At 43.5% G+C, this 17,356-nt stretch overlaps 1 protein-coding gene across 1 annotated transcript in view; it reads right to left on the bottom strand.

The window, feature by feature from the left end:
• The window catches only part of USP13 (ubiquitin specific peptidase 13), a 105,312-nt gene that overhangs the window by 40,688 nt on the left and 47,268 nt on the right, over nt 1-17,356 (bottom strand). The window contains exons 7-11 of the mRNA XM_080929635.1: nt 16,245-16,339; nt 14,611-14,798; nt 10,083-10,154; nt 9,672-9,765; nt 156-281 (exon numbers count right to left, since the gene is read on the bottom strand). Coding sequence (XP_080785761.1) covers nt 156-281; nt 9,672-9,765; nt 10,083-10,154; nt 14,611-14,798; nt 16,245-16,339 — 575 coding nt within the window. The remainder of the gene's footprint in view (nt 1-155; nt 282-9,671; nt 9,766-10,082; nt 10,155-14,610; nt 14,799-16,244; nt 16,340-17,356) is intronic.

Raw genomic sequence — 17,356 nt, 5'->3', positions numbered from 1 at the left:
TTTAACTGGTTGCCACATCAAGTCTGCATAGCAGAGACAGCCACCAAGAGGCCCAGTGAGCAACTGAGGTAAGGAGAAGGGGGTATTTGATCAAGCCATCACCACAGCAGTTTGGTGCATTTCTGACCACCCCAATGGACGCTCTCAAGACTTACCTCTACCAGATTGACCAAGTGCAAGAAAAACTCCTGTGCATCCTGCTGTCTGTTGGAGGAGAATTCTGGGTGGCTCTTGCTGACAAAGGCCTTGAACATGCGTGGAGAGATCCCATTCTGCTGAGGCTACAGTATAAAGACAAAATCATCTTCTATATGTAAAAACCTGCTACTGTCATTCTGCTAAAGAGACATAGCAATAAAACAACTCCTAGTAACATACTGCTATATTCATAGATCAGAGCCTAACTCAGCCCACATCAGAGAGGCTTCTTGCTGTAGCTGGTGATTAACCATCTGTACCTATCTTGTAGAGACCCAACACTGGACAGTGGCAGAGAGTGAGGGACTTTATAAAGTATTCAATCGTAAATGGTAAGTCTTTGTCAAATTCTTCCCTTCAAAGTTCAGGGATCTATGCAGAAGAGAATGCACAAACATTGTAAGCACCAGAAGTATTGGGTGACCCCAAAATACAGAATTTTTCAGACACAGCGGGACTGATGCACATATGAACTCAGAGACACTGTGACAGCATGCCCAGGACCTGCGGAGGCTCAGCCTAGGTAAAATCCCAGCACTGAGAGGGGGAAGTGGATGGATGATCCCACCTCTAACACAGAAACTGTCTGCAACGGTGTTCTTCAATGGAACATCACTGGATGTATCAACGACACTCCAGGGAGCCCCTATGACCAGTAGTCAGCAACATAAAATAAACTCCAGGGTTTGACTTGTTTTAAAATTTCTTCTTACTGGATTTTTGTTTGTTTGACTTTGGGTTTTTGTTTTATTGATTTGTTTTTTGGAGAAAGAAGAAAGAACAAGAAGTTGGGTAGGTAAAAATGAAATGAGAGGAGTTAAAGGAGAGGGGAAATATGACTGAAATATAGTGTATGATATAAGTATGTAAATAAAAACACTAAATTTTTTAAATATCAGTAGCCACCACCCCCCACACACATTTAAAGCCAGAATAGCAAATTGGTTGGGTCTAACTGTGAATTCTACCTTTCCAACGAGGAAAAAAAAGTTAACCATGTGTCTTAGTCAGGGTTTCTATTCCTGCACAGAAAATCATGACCAAGAAGCAAGTTAGGGAGAAAAGGGTTTATTCAGGTTACACTTCCACACTGCTGTTCATCACCAAAGGAAGTCAGGACTGGAACTCAAGCAGGTCAGGAAGCAGAAGCTGATGCAGAGGCCATGGAGGGATGTTACTTACTGGCTTGCTTCCCCTGGCTTGCTCAGCCTGCTTTCTTATAGAATCCAGGTCTACCAGCCCAGGGATGGCACCACCCACAATGGGCTGCCCCCCCACCTTGATCACTAGCTGAGAAAATGCCTTACAGTTGGATCTCATGGAGGCATTTCCTCAACTGAGGCTCCTTTCTCTGTGACAACTCCAGCTTGTGTCAAGTTGACACAAAACCAGCTAGTACACCATGACAAAAGGCAGCATCTACAGCATACTTAGCGTGTATCAAACACTGTTCTATAAACTTCATGAGAGCAAAGTTGACCTCAGTCAGTAAAGTGTTCCTCTAGCATCTGTGAAACTCCATCCCCAGCACCACAGAAAACAAGCAAGTGATATACATCTGTAATTCCAGCACTCAGGAGGTAGAGGCAAGAAGATCAGAAATTCAATGGTACCTTTAGCTGCACAGCAAGTTCAAGACTAGCCTGGGATCCATGAGGCTTTCTAAAAATAGACAGACACATACGAATATATATATGTCAATGGATGGATGGATGGATGGATGGATAGATGGATGGATGGATGGATGGATAGATGGATGGATGGATGGAGAGAGGGACACATACATATTGAAACCTTCATACCGAAACCTTACATAAAAAAATATTAGTCCTCTTGGTATGAACTCAGATGTAAGGATAGTGGGTGGCCAAGGCATGAAGTCTACTATCTTGGTTGTAAGCTGCCTCTTGACTACTCACTTCGTAAAATGGTGACCCAGAGTCTCCAAAATAACAACCACCAAGGGGACCTGTGGTATGACTAGGGAACTGTATTTACTTTTTCCATCAGTAAGTAAAAATGAAAGCAACTAAAATTAGAGAGAAGACCACAGTGCTGACTGTCTCCCAGATGCTTATGCATGGCTCTACAACAACATGCAGGCACACAGTAGTGTCCTCTTGCTGCCCAGAGCCTGGTGTTTTCATTAATCGGGAGGAAGAGGCCTAGCTGGAGGCTTCCAGTACATCAAAGCAATGGCTGATGACATTTCTGACCACACATGCACCTCAGCTCGTTCCAAGCACAAGATTACAAGAAAGCTGCTGGTCAGTTTTAACACTATGGAGCAGTTGCAGAAAGGACTGTTAGCGTTCTTGCTCTGAATAACTGATGCAGTAAGAATAGTTCAGTGCTCAGAGTGAAGGTGGCATGGGATACCAGCACCTCGAGTAGGAAGTTCCACTGGCAGCTTCGGCCATATTGCAAGCCCGCCTGTGAAAGTGCTAACGCTGTATCCGTCTTTCCTCCTCCTCCTGTTTGTCTTATCATCTGACTTAACCAGACTGAAGCTGGCTGATTATAGTTATGGAGTAACGTGGTGGAGGAAAACAACCTGGAAGGACACTGTGTCTGTGTTTTGATTTACTTAGAAACACCGTTGTCCTGCATTTATGTGCAATGAAACGTGCTTCTTCTTCTTTAAAAAAAAAAAAAAGGCAAAAATGTTAATTTGTCCAACAAGGTAAATACAAATTACAGCAAAGCCCCATGCTTAGAGCTAAAATCCTGTCGCCTCTCAATGCAACAGGATACTGGTTATGTCAGAAGATGTAAAAGCCACAGTGGTGTCAAAATGATTTAATTTGGGAATCAGACAAGCTGTCCAGGACACTGTTTCTCAGAATACACAACTACTTCAAACATGCTATTTGCAGGTGGAAAAGATTTGAAAGCACTTGTCTATCATAGAGGGGAATCTGGGTTTGGTTCTCAGCTTTAAATAAATAAATAAATAAATAAATAAATAAATAAATAAATAAATAAATAAATAAATATCAAGAACAAATGTTTAAGGACTTGTTAGAGCACAGATCAAATACCCCGCTGGATGGATGACGCAGATAAGAGTGCTTATTGCTCTTACTAGGTTCAGTTTCCAGCACCCATATACCAGGCTGCTCACAGCCACTTAATCCCAGCTCTGGCCTCTACTACCATGCACAAGTGCACACACAGACACAAACATGAATAAAAGCAAAATCTTTTCTTAAGGAAATTCAAATACCGGTTGTAGTTTGGTCCTGCCAATGTGACACAAACCTAGACACATCTGAGAAGAGTCCAACACTACTGAGACAATGCCTCTATAAGAATGGCCCATAGCGGAATCACCATCCCTGATCTCAAGCTATGTTCCAAAGCAAGTGTGATAAAAACTGCATGGTATTGGTACAGAGATAGGCAGGTAGACCAATGGAACTGAGAACCCAGAAATGAACCTACACACCTACGGTCACTTGATCTTTGACAAAGAAGCTAAAAACGTTCAATAAATTGTGTTGGTTCAACTGGCAGTCAGCTTACATAAGAATGCAAACCAATCTTTTCCTATCTCCTTGTACAAAGCTCAAGTCCAAGTGGATCAAAGATCTCCAAATAAAACCAGGTACACTGAAACTATCAGAAGAGAAAGTGGGGAAGAGCTTAGAACACATAGGCACGGGGGAAATTTTCCTGAACAGAACACCAATGGCCTATGCTCTAAGATCAAGAATCAACAAATGGAACCTGATGAAATTGCAAAGCTTCTGTAAGGCTAAGGACACTGTTAAGAAGACAAAACAGCTGCCTACAGATTGGATAAGCATCTTTACCAATTCTACATCTGATAGAGGGCTAGTATCCAATATATACAAAGAATTCTAAAAGCTATAGAGAAGTAAATAATCCTATTTAAAAATGGGGTACAGAGCTAAACAAAGAATTCTCAACTGAGAAATATCGAATAGCTGAAAAGCATCTAAGGAAATGCTCAAAATCCCTAGTCATCAGGGAAATGCAAATCAAAACAACCCTGAGATTCCACCTCACACCAGTCAGAATGGCTAAGATCAAAAACTCAGATGACAGCAGATGCTGGCGAGGATGTGGAGAAAGAGGAACACTTCTCTACTGATGCTGGGGTTGTAAGCTGGTACAACCATTCTGGAAATCAATTTGGCAGTTCCTCAGAAAATTGGACATAGTACTACCTGAAAACCCAGCTATTCCACGCCTGGATATATACCCCAAAGATGCTCCAACATATAACAAGGACACATGCTCCACCATGTTTATAGCAGCTTTATTTATAATAGCCAGAAGCTGGAAACAACCCAGATGTCCATCAACAGATGAATGGATACAGAAAATGTGGTACATTTACACAATGGAGTACTACTCGGCTATTAGAAACAATGACTTCATTAAATTCATAGGCAAATGGATAGAGCTAGAGACTATCATTCTGAGTGAGGTAACCCAGTCACAAAAGAACACACATGGTATGCACTCACTGATAAGTGGATACTAGCCCCAGAAAGCTCTGAATACCCAACACCCAAGAAACAATTCACAGACATTATGAATCTCAAAAAAAAAAAAAAAAAAAAAAAAAAGGCCAAAATTGGGAGGCCTCAATCCTTCTTAGAAAAGAGAATAAAACTCTTATGGGAGGAAATGCAAGGTCAAATAGAGGAGCAGGGATTGAAGAAAAGATCACTCAGAAGCTGCCTCACCTGGGGATTCACCACATATGAAGTCACCAAATCCAAGCGCTATAGCTGATCCCAAAAAGTACTTATGGCAGGAACCAGACAGAGATGCCTCCTCAGGGACTATGTTAAAGTCATATAGAACAGCTGAGCATGCTTGCAGCTAACCATCAGTCTGAACTCGGGGAACCCCAATGAGGTTGCTAAAGAAAGGACCTAAGGGGCTGAAAGGAGTTGCAGCCTCATGGGAAGATAACATTATCAACCAACCAAACCCTCCAAAACTCCCATGGAGTAAAATACCAACCTTTGTGCACACTTTGAGAAACCTATTGATCCAGTTGGGTGTGTAACTAAAGATAGCGGTATCTGGCATCAATGTGAGAAGAGGCTTTTGTTCCAGAGAGAACTTGTTTTCCCAATGCAGAAGAATGCCATGGAGGGAGGGGGGGGGATGGGAGCGGGGTGGGGTAAAGGGATAACCATCTCAAATGTAAATACAGAGTATCTAATAAAAAAGAGAAAAATCCTAAAAAAAAGAAAAAGAAAAAGAAAAGAAAGAAAAAAAGAATGGCCCATAGCCAACCCTGTAGACAAGGTACTTTTGTTATTAGTGATTGATAAGGGAAATACCCAGCTCATTTTGAATGGTACAACCCCTGGGCAAATGGTCCCAGAATGTCTAAGAAACCAGGGTGAGCAAATCATGAGGAGCAAGGCAGTACCAGTATCCCCCATAGCCTGTTTCAGTTCCCGCCTCCTGGCTTCTGCCCTGCTTAAGTTCCTGTCCTGATCTCCCTTAGTGATGGCCTGTTACCTAGAAGTGTAGGAGAAAATAAACGCTTTCCTCCCCAACTTTCTTTTGATCCTGGAGTTTTATCACATAGATAAAACCCATAACTAAGACACTAGGAATCTTTTCTATAGATGAAATGGTTAACTGAGACATTACTAAAAATCTAGGATTTCCCTTGGTCTGTGGCAGATGATTTTATATCAGCATGCATATCTATCAGAAAAGAACCAAGATACAAGTCAAAAGGCAGAGGTAAAAAGTGAAAAGCCCATACTAATGAGCTGGCTGGTAATTTGAACACTTGAAATGCCCCCATCCAAGCAAGTGTTGTAACAAGACTATGCAGTTGTCAACCAAAGGGCCTGAGGCAACTCCAAAGTCCACAGCGTTCCACCTCTGCAAGACCTTTCTGCATGGATTTCTGTTTCCACACAGGAAAAGCCTGGCCTTCCATAAACACGGTGTGACGTGAGCTACCAGCAGAAAATAGTTCCCTCCACCTCTCCACTGTCAATAGGAGTAAAGAAGTCTGCTGTGGACTACTTCTGGTCTATTTAAAAAGTACTTAAATCCAGGACATACCCAGGACTACAAAACAAAACACACACACACACACACACACACACAAAATGTTCAATTCAACATTTACCCTGGATGTCACAGGAGCCGTATAGATGTGAAACCAAAGTCCTGCTCTTATCTCCACGCCACAGACAGGACCTCATCACTCTCAGGGAGCACATTATGGTCATGGTTGTTTCCCTTTTAACATTATTTATTTGTTGGATTGTTTATTTGTTTTTGCCAGGGCCTCATTAGGCCAAGTTGGCCATGAGCTCTCACTGTGTACCTTGAATTTCTGATCCTCCTGCCTCTACCTCCTTTGCTGTCAAAAAGAGTTTAATAATGTAGTCATGTGAAGGGAATTATGAGTGCTTATGAGAAAAACTCCAAGAAAACAAAACAAGAGCCTTATGTCCTCAGTTTCTTTAAAACACAGAATTGTTCTTGGAATGTGTTTTCCTGCTCCTCCCAGGAAGAGTGAGTTTACTTCAGATTACTCATTACTGCCTGCTCTTGCTATTCAACTGGATGTTTAAGCTATACTTTATCTACCTCTGTGGGAAAACATGTTTTTGCCACATGTGTCTTGTTCTTATAATTGTACAGAGAATAAATGTGAGAACTTTACTCATGTGGTTTTTCCTTAACCCTCAGAGTATAAATTATCTGATGCTCTGAATAAACTTGGCTCTTGCATGTGATTTTACTCTGTCCCATTTATCAGCTCCATTCCCTGATGTCCCAAGGCTCCAGAGCTGTGACAATCTGTGGTAGGATCACAACCATGTACCGCCACATTCAGTTTATACAGTGCTAGGAATAGAACCCAGGGCTCCAAGCATGATAGTCCAGCATCCTACCAATTAAACATCCCAAGCCCTTTGCTGGTCCTTTTTCTAGATCTCTGGGTCCTGGTTCTACACTACAGGGAAGGGTTTTCTAAGTCATTTAGATCAAAGGTCACAAACCCAAATGCCAGGAGCATTAAACAGGTCACAAGTTACAGAGATTAGAGTCAGTCTGGAAACATGCCCTTCCATGTACGGGAGGTCTGCCAGTGGGCTCCAGCTGTCACTGATGAATTAGGGCTTGGATGTTATGTCTGAACCAAGAAAACATATTCAGCAGCCAAATACAGCCCAAGAAGGCCAATCATACCTCAGACAGGCAGAACAGAAGCTCTCACCTGCCAATCAAGGATATCATGATAGTGCTAAATATGGTTTTATTTCCAGACACTGCTAACCTAAAGAGTTTCGACTTCCTCAAATAAGGAGATTCTAAAAGCACAAACATGGTCATAAAATAAACACAGATTTACCATCATTAGAGAGCTAACTCCTGAAAGTGCCCACCCCCACACACACACCTGCAGCCATCTGAAAGTTGTGGTTCCATGAGCTGTATTCAGTCATACAGCCCTTTAGGACCACACTCCCTGTCTCTAGCAGACAAGACAGATGCTGCCCCATGAAAACTACCTAAAGCCCAGCATAGCCTGCACAGTCTCCTAGAATAATGAGATCAAAACACAGTTTTTTTTTTAAAAAAATCAATCATAATTTCCTCAAAGTTTCATACAAGCTAGAGAAAGAATCCACCCTCTACCCACGCACACCTTCCACTGTGTCTGCAGCAAAGATCCCCCTCACCACGGTCTGGTGGATTTATCACCTTTACATTGCAGTGCTGGGTAACAAGGCGCTCTGAGAAGATGTGTTCTCCCTCTCCCTCTTGGGCTCTCTAAGCAAAGCATCTGTTTTCCTCCCTCCCCTCTTCCTAACCTACTTCCTTTCCCATTCCAGATACCTCTATAGATACACTCCGTTCATCCTCCTTTCCTCCTTGCCCACCTCCACCAGCATCTGAATCCACATGACCACCATGACCTTACTTCTCACTCCTGCTCTTAAATTACTACAGTAGTTAAGGATGGCTGACCTAAGCAGGGAGCACAAAGGTCACAAACTCAAGACCCAGCATGGGGCAGGCCTGAGCACTAAGCGAACAGGCAAACACAAGTATTCTGATAACAGTGGGTGGGGAGGTGGGTCTGGGTTTCACTCAGGCTGTGTGGCCATAAGCACAAAGCATGGGGGATCTTGCTACACAGACCACTCTCTGCACATTACCATAGGGCACCAGTCAAAAAAGAGCAGGTTACAAGCAGTTCCCTTCGGTGCTGTGTAACAGAGAAGTCCAGGGAGAAAATAGCAGCCCAGGGTGCACATGGAGATCATCAAGCCCAACTTTCAGTTTGTCTATCAATCAGCAAGTAGCTAACTAAACCTTCCCTGGTTGAGCATACTGGGAAACTACTTATAACTTTCCAACAGCAAGAAGTTAACAGAAATTGTTAATCCTCAACTCCGGGGAGGGTCTAAGAAAACCATATGCTATGGTTTAACAAAAGAGAACCTGTAGCAAGCATTCTAGAAACTGAACAAGGAGAATCAAGAGTTCAAGGCTGGCTGGTAAAGGCCAGGAAGCTCAGGAAACTTACAAGACTCAGGAAGGTTCAATATTTAAAAGATCCTGTTCTATAAGCAATGAACAATAGGAAGAGAAAGCTCTTCAACAGAGCTGTCAGGAAACTGAACAGAGAGCTACAGGGATGCTACTTGTCTGAGTCATTTCTCTTGCTGGGGAGGGCTGGCATCCACACTCCTTTCATCCTGAACTCAAGCTTGGATAGACTTACTTTAGTCTGTTGTGAGTGCCCCACCTTAAGTACATGCTGTTCACGTGTCTGCAGGGTAAGTAATACAATACTGGCCTATGGGGGAGAGTCAGAGTCTTTCTAGAAAGAAGAAAGGGAGTGGGGAGGGAGTGGTGAAGAAGAGAGGGAAGGATGGAGACAAGGAACCTAGCAAAAACATCTGGAATTTAAGATTAAAAAAACAAAAACAAAACAAAACAAAACAAAACAAAACAAAACAAAAAAAAAAAAAAAAAAAAAAACCCACAAGCTGAGCAGTGGTATTTGCCTTTACTTCCAGCACTTGAGAGGTGGAGTCAAGTGAATCTACTTGAGTCCAAAGCCAGCCTGGTCTACAGACTGAGTTCCAGGACAGCCAGGGCTACATAGAGAAACCCTATCTCGGAATAAAACAAAACAAACAAAACAAAAACAGGCCTGGACTGGATGGAGGGAGGGGGATAGTTTTTAAGCTTTGGGCTTCCAGTCTCGGCTCTGCCTGAAGAAAATCATGAATGAAGGCACACATACAGCCCTTGTGTGACCCAAGACAGTGGGAACTCTGATGCTGCCTTTTCCTTACCACTGTTTGTAAGAACATGAGGACAAGGCCCTCACTCACCGGTATCATGACAACTCACTGAATTTACAACAGCTTTTTGCCAATCCATGGAATCCCATATCACTAAGCAAAGTCAACCTGGCACTCGGGGACACGTACCTTGTGCTCCTCCTTCATCACCTGTTCAATGAGCTCGGATTTCACCGGAGGCTTCGAGTACTGGCCAGAGAGGAGGCCATGTCCCAGCTTAGTCCTAGCCAGGAGAGAGACAAACAATAAAGAGGCCGCTGCTGTTTCCCACAGAGATGTGAAGACGACCCATGCGTTCTTGTAGCGGGGCTGCTCTCTATCCGGATTCCTCACAAACAGCTTGGTATTCTGACTCCACTTTCAAAGTTTCCTCAGTACTTTATAACTTTATTAATCTCTTCTCATAAAGGAAACACACACCCATTCTAGAACACTTAAAAAATACAGAAAATAAAGAAGAAAAAAGAATTGCCTTCAACTCAGCAGAAACCAACGCAAACACCCCCACCGGAAACGTAAAACACAGCACCGAGCACTTACATCTGGGTATTGAAGTCCTGCGTTGGATCTAACGGTGAGTAGTCAAATATCCTTGGGAGATTTCCTACATACCTAGGAGACAACAGCATGGTCACCACATTGAAATGGGACAACAGAAGCAAGCTGTCACTCTCTGGCCACCCAGCTGAGAAAAGGCTTTCTTGAGTTTCTCCCTCAGAGCAGACTCATGAGTCAACCCCAAATCTAGAAGCTTCCATTGATAGGTTTCACCCTCCTTAGAGCAGCACCCTTCAGATGTGCCAATCCCCTCAGCTGAGACACAAGCTTGAGACTTAGAATTCTGCCAATAGTCCTCCACAATCACTAGGAAGTACCAGAAACCATGTTGTCACAATTACCTCTTCAAAAACAAATGGCTCCCAGCAAATGGGGAGATTAAGGCAAGAAGGTTGCAAGTTCAAGGCCAGCCTTCTTGTGCTACATGGTAAGACCCTGTCCCACCCAACATGGGCAAGGTTACTGACAGCCTTCTTCGGCCAACGCGATGAGCATATCCTGAGCTCTGCCCAGCTCAGCTGCAGACTTCCTTCTCTGTCCTTAACATACCCTGAGCTCTGCCCAGCTCAGCTGCAGACTTCCTTCTCTGTCCTTAACATACAATCTTTCTCTTGCCTGTGAATTCTGCTCCGTCACTTTATTGAAAGTCGCCATCGTCACAAACAGACCACTATGGCCTAACATCAACAATAATCTAACTGGCATTTGTCAAGAAGGCCACGTTCTTATCTTCCTTCACAATGACGCCCGTTCCCTAAGCCGGATCATGCTCTTTGTTAGAAATCTCTACTTGGCCAAGTCCTTCACCATGGCCCATCTTGAATAGAGATCTGCTATATTATCTTAGCAAGTATTTGTGTAACACTTTCCTTTACTGTTGGGAATCATGCCAATTATTTCAAATGAAAGTATCAGCAATGACACCGACCCTAACTACCTTTCTTCAGGTAGGCTTTCTTGAGAAAAGGCTTCCTGTGTGGCTGAGGAATTTTTCATTACATTCCTATGACCAAGGGGCTGACACTGCCATTAACCCATGAGAGAATTAAGAACTGTAGGTACCACTTTCCTAGGTAGCATCCAAATCACCCATCCATAGAGCCCAAGAGGCACCATCCCCCTCTCCACCCTCCACAATCTGCCTCCAAAGCTGAGTTCTGAAACATATTACATGCTGTCACTGTTTGGCTATCCTTTCTCCCAGCAGGCTACAATCTTAACAAAACAGTGCTAGCCTTAACTCTGACATCTGATATTACCACATCACTCCCTCTCCCACAGTACATTGCAGCGCCACCCTCTCTACTTTTTGTTGTTGTTTTGTTGTGACTTATTTGAGACTGGATGTTGTCACTGTACAGCCCAGGCTGACCTCTGGCCTCATGACCCTTGCCCACTTCTCTGATCTCATTTGTAAGCTCTCTCCCCCTATCCAGGATGCTCTAACTACTCACCATCTTCACCCCTGCATCAAGACCAGGCTATTGCTGTCTCTTTCCCAGTTGCTTGGTAACTCTTCCTCAGGTTTGTTGGAAGCCTCCTCTCCAGACTGAACAAAAGGAAGAACTACAACTCACCCTCCCAGTTTCCTGCTGACAGCTCAACTTCATAACCTCCACTGCTAACTGGAATTACACCGTTTGTTTATATTCTTCATGATTATCTGCGATGCAAGAGTCCATTCTAAAATGCAATCTATGTGAAGACAGAGACCCCATGTCGACAGTGTGTACAGTAACAGACTAGAGTCTGACATGGGAAATAATTAGTACATATCTACTGAATGAACAGACTCCTGTCATCTGGGAACTTAAGGTCCCAGAAAAAAAGGAAAAGCTGTGCCTGAGTTACAGATTCTATAAGCAAATGACTAAACATAAAAGAGCATGGAGAGCTAGAATGTAACTAAATTATCTTCCGATATCTTTACTCCCTTTGAAAGCCATTCATTACCCATTCATGTAATACATCTAATCTGTAACTATAACAGCATTCTATTACTATTAAGGTCTTTATAGTGTATTCTTAGCAAACTATTAGCTTCCACAAATCCTAAAGCTAAAATGTCATCAGACAGTATCTGATACCTACAGCAGATGTGTCCTCTCTTTGCTGTGACCTGTCTACCTAGGGTCCTCAACAACACCTTCAATTTATGACTTTCTTTGTTCTATAACTAATAAAATCTCGCGTGAACAATCCACAGAGAGCTTGTCTTTTGGGGGCAACCTGAACACATGTTCTTTGGACATACTCATTCCTTTTACTCTAGAGTAAACAATTTGCATTCCCTTGGAGATGAGAGCTATGCTTACACACTGAAATGTCACATCACCAATTCCATCAAACGATTACCAATAACCTAAACAGGAAATGCACTAAACTTGGATGCCTGTCCCCAAAGGCCACATGTTAAAGGCTGGTTCCCCGGTCTGTGGCATCACTGGAAAGTGGATCCTAGTGTAAAGACATAAAGTCTCTGGGGAAGTGCCTTCAGAAGTCAGTGGGAGCTCTCCACACCACATGAAGCACCCATGAATGACTCTGGTCTATCATACATTATGGTCATTACATACTATGTGTACTGGCTGGTTTTGTGTGTCAATTGACACAAGCTAGAGTCATCAAAGAGGAAAAAGCCTTAGTTGAAGAAATGCCTCCACAAAATCCACTGTAGTGCATATTCTCAATTCATAATCATGGAGGAGGGCCCAGCCTATTGTGGGTGATGCCATCCCTGGGCTGGTGGTTCTGGGGCATATATGAAAGCAGGTTGAGCAAGTCATGTGAAGCAAGCCATTAGGGAGCAACCCTCCATGGCCTCCGTAACAGCTCCTACATACAGGTTCAAGCCCTGCTTTAGTTCCTGTCCCAAGTTCCTCCAATGATGGACTATGATCTGGAAGTATAAGCCAAATAAACCCTTTCCTTCCCACTTGTGTTTTGGTCATGGTGTTTCATCCCTAAGATACTATACCATCAAAGTCCCAAAGTAATGGGGCCAATTGGTCAAGAATAGAGAGAGGTCTAAATCTTACATGCAAAATACAGGCATAAGTTACATGTTAATTAAAGAAAAATGTACAAAGTTAACTATTTCTCAAACTTCACAATGTGGAGGAAATTTTTCCTAGATAACAAAGCACTGAAAATATTGAAATCTGAAAGGGCACAAGTTTCTTTCATTATAATTTAAAGTGAATAATAGTTATACGTCACCTTCCAAAAGGGCATCTCACAAGCATGTCAAAAAGAAACCTCAGAGTATATATATCACGTAAGATAAACCTTCATTAGCTCTTATTCAAGAAATGATAAAAAACAGAACATAGGTAAGAATTTATGAAAATAGTACGATGCATGATACATGCCTCTGAAAAAGTTTCCAAAGCTAGAATTTCACTCTTCCTGTCCCTCTCTTCCACCCCCCTCACTAATCTGCCAATGGTGTGTCCCCTCTGAGTACCTTCCTCCCTTCTCCTTCATGGGATAGACCACACTGATAACGATGTTCTTATGCTCATCCACAGAATATCTGACTTTGTGTGTTTCCTCAGGCCAAATACCAAACACTTGAGTTTACTCTTGAATTACAGACACTCGCACACACACATACACACACAGACACCTAAACATAACTCACCCTTTACTGCAAAGTTTAAAAGTACATGTGGAAATTTGACAATAGATGTTCAAAGCCAGAAAACAGCAATAAGTGGTTCTGAGAGGAAAGAGGAAGTTATGACCTCACATACATTTAATGACATACTATATAACTACTAGACCTCAGCTGTGTGTGGGTAAAACACCATCTTCTATTCCTAGCATACCCCTGGTTGGTCAGTCTATCTGGGTATAACTTCTTCCACATTTAGCCCAGTCTGGAAACCTACCCACTGTTAACTCCTTGGCTGTGAGGCTTCTTGTCCTAAGCACAAGCCAAGACAGAAAGTGCCCACAGACACAGCAACTTACGGGGGAAGGCTTGGGGGAAAGAGGCCACCTTGTACCTTCAGAACTAGGAAGCATGCTAAATCTGTACAGAGTGTCAAGTGAAAAGTCTATAATGATGAGTGACTTTAAAGCTACCATCCACATAAAAGAAGCAGTGATATCAAATACTATGCCAGTCTCTAGGAAACACAGCATTAACAAAAAAATAGTAACTTAAATCCTCCATGATGAATAAACTCTGGCTACACAGACCTTCTACTGGTCCATCTACAGGAAGAATCTGCCAGGTGCACTATGAATTCGAAGATGGAGGCAAATGTATTCTTGACACAGAGAGTGTGTTCTAAGCCTCGGTGACTGTGAGGGGCTGCTCAGCCTCCAAGCTCTCTCTATCTAACCTGACCCTGTAACACAGGATGAGCACTCTCATCAGACCTTGGGGTGAGAAGTCACACTCCCACCATGATGCAACAGAGATGGGTATTCCCATAACACAGTGCAGATGAGCCCAGGGAGACTGGCATCACAGTGGCTGTCAGCAGTGGTGCCCACTTACGCTCTCTGGAACTCAGGGATGCTGAAGATGGCCTGCATGACCGAACTGAGGTAGCAACTGTTGCCCAGGTTCTTCAGGCCCGTGTACCCTGGGCCGTACATTGGCTTCAGCTTAGTTCCTGACTCCTGGATCACTTCCCACTCACTGACTCTTGGCTTGATGTCATTGTCTCGGAGCCCATTCTCTGTCTAAAACATCATAAAAAAGAGAAAAGAAAAGGGCTTAAAAGTTTTAAAAATCAAAACTTCTTTCTGATGCAATGGGTAGTTCTGCCATTTTCCTCTGAAAACATGCAAAAAAAAAATGAATGATCTATTTAACGACATTAAAGGACAATAATGGTTACATAAGAATGTAAATGCGCTTAAAGTCACAAAACTGTATACTTGAAATTAGCTAAAAGGGCAATTTTATAAATACTTTACTACAATTTTTGAAGGGGTGTGTGTGTGTGTGTGTGTGTGTGTGTGTGTGTGTGTGTGTGTGTGTGTGAATATACTGCCACTGTCTTCAGACACACCAGGAGAGGGCAGCAGATCCCATTACAGATGATTGTGGGCCACCATGTGTTTTTTGGGAATTGAACTCAGGACCTCTGGAAGAGCAGCCAGTGCTCTTCACCGCTGAGCCATCTCTCCAGCCCTTTACTATAGCTGTTGAAAAACATAGAAAGGTTTTGTTGGGGTTTTTTTTTTTGGGGGGGGGGTGTTGTTTTGTTTTGTTTTTTGTTTTTTATTTTGTTTTCAGGAAAGAGAAAGAACAAAAAGGAAGGAGACAGACGTCCGCTAATGAGGAATGAAGCTCAAGTGTGTGCAGAGCATGAACGAAGTCCTGGCTTCCGTCCTCAGCACCGCACAGCCTGGGCACCCCAGAACCCTGGAGCTGAAGCAGGAAGTTCAGGGTCCTTCTCGGCTACATAGTGAGAGGCCAGCCCAGGCTACGTGAGACTCACAAACACTAAGAGCAAGGCCTGCAGTAAACAAAAAGGTAAGTCAGGGAGAGAGGAAAAAGAACCGGAACCTTGGAAGCGTGGGCGCATCTAGGAGGGGAATGAGACGAAGGGCGGGTAAGTAAAAAGATGGGTAGCAATGGGAAAGAGCCGAACAGCATGGAAGCATCAGTACAGAGTGCAGACCTGGGAGGCCGAGAACACAGCCTTGTACTGAAAGGCCTCGTAGGCAAAAACACTCCACCGTCCTCCACCGTCACATTGAAACAAGCAATAAAGCAAAGCTTCAGTGGGTCACGCCACCCACTACCCAGAAGCCCGCACTCCCTTCTGGAAGTTACTTAAAGTAACGTAGATCACATATAATTTTAAAAGTCATCCTCCTGTGCTTCCTCCCTGAAAAAGGCAGGGATTTATACAACTACCCATCCACGGGGTCAAAACATTTGCAAGTAAGCCCCAAATAAACCACAACTTGATAAACAACAAAACTCTAGGTTGGTAACCCATAGAAAATGCCAATCAACTGAATTCAACAAAGCAATGCAACAATTGAAACAAAAATCTACAAGGTAAAGACGCACGTTAGTAGAATTCCGTATTAAACAAATTTGAAGACACCCCACCCCACCACCACCACCCATCACAAACACAGTGTAGAAATAGAGACAGAGGATTTTCTCACCCCTTGAGTGTGAAGCATATCGATCCCAAAATGCGCTAAGTGTTTGGCCAAATGAGGATCCGAAACAGGCCCCTCCTCTTGAAAAGAATAAACATCTGGAAGGCAAAGAGAAAACAGCACCGAGGTTTGTAGAGGCTCACACACAACACTGGGCATAAGCCAATAGAGCCTGAGGGCTGGCACACACCCATGAGAAGACACAACATCCAACCCGAACACCACACACAATACACAGTGAGTACACACATTTTGTAAACACGCATCATCATCATCACACAGCTTAAGAAACACTGAGTTTCCTAAAGCAGGTATAGCAGGAATAGCTGAATGCAAAGTACCTGAAAAGATTAGTATGAATACCTAACCTTTCAGCCTTGTATCTACAACCCATGATTCCAAAGTTGGGAAACGAAGAGAAAAGGGAGTGGGGGAGAGGGTGACAGCTATCCGCCAGGGCCGGAAAAGCCACGGGAGTGACAAGGAGTAAAGGTCAAGGGGCAGTTGGATGGTGAGATGGGGTCCTGTGCTGTGCTTTTCCCTTTGCCCGTCTCTCTGTCTTCAGTGTCTATGATTCACAGAACTAGGGAAAGGTGGAAAGGAGAATGCAAACCGTGCAGCTTCCCAAGATGTGCTCACCCAGCGGCCCACATCAGAACTGAAGAGGCAGGCATGCTCACCCTGTGGTTCACACAAGAACTAAGGTGGGCAACATGACTAATCCATCCCCTATGACGCCACTAAAAAGGCAGGATGTGCTCACTCATGGTCTTTGCTGCAGGACTGATGAGACATGCTCACTCCAAAGCCCACAGTGAACCTGTGGTAATGGACACACACCACAAGACCCCACACCTGTACTAAGGAGGCAAGCACCTGGGGAGGTCTCAAATGCTAGTCCCCCGTGACACCCTGATGCCGGAAGGCAGCATCTACCCTGAGGATATTAATATTCCACAGGATAACATAATGTTTTGGGGGAGCGCTATCAAATGCACAGACCCTGGATCAGGAATCTGAGGCTCCTTGGAAATACAGACTCTGAAAATGCAGAATCAGGCTCTGTGTTGCCAACGAGAGCCCAGAGATGTAGTTTCAGACTCTGTAGAGCCCTA

This window comes from Micromys minutus (assembly GCF_963924665.1).
Source record: "Micromys minutus genome assembly, chromosome: 15".
Lineage (NCBI taxonomy): Eukaryota > Metazoa > Chordata > Mammalia > Rodentia > Muridae > Micromys > Micromys minutus.
This window is presented reverse-complemented; position numbering and strand designations above follow the sequence as displayed.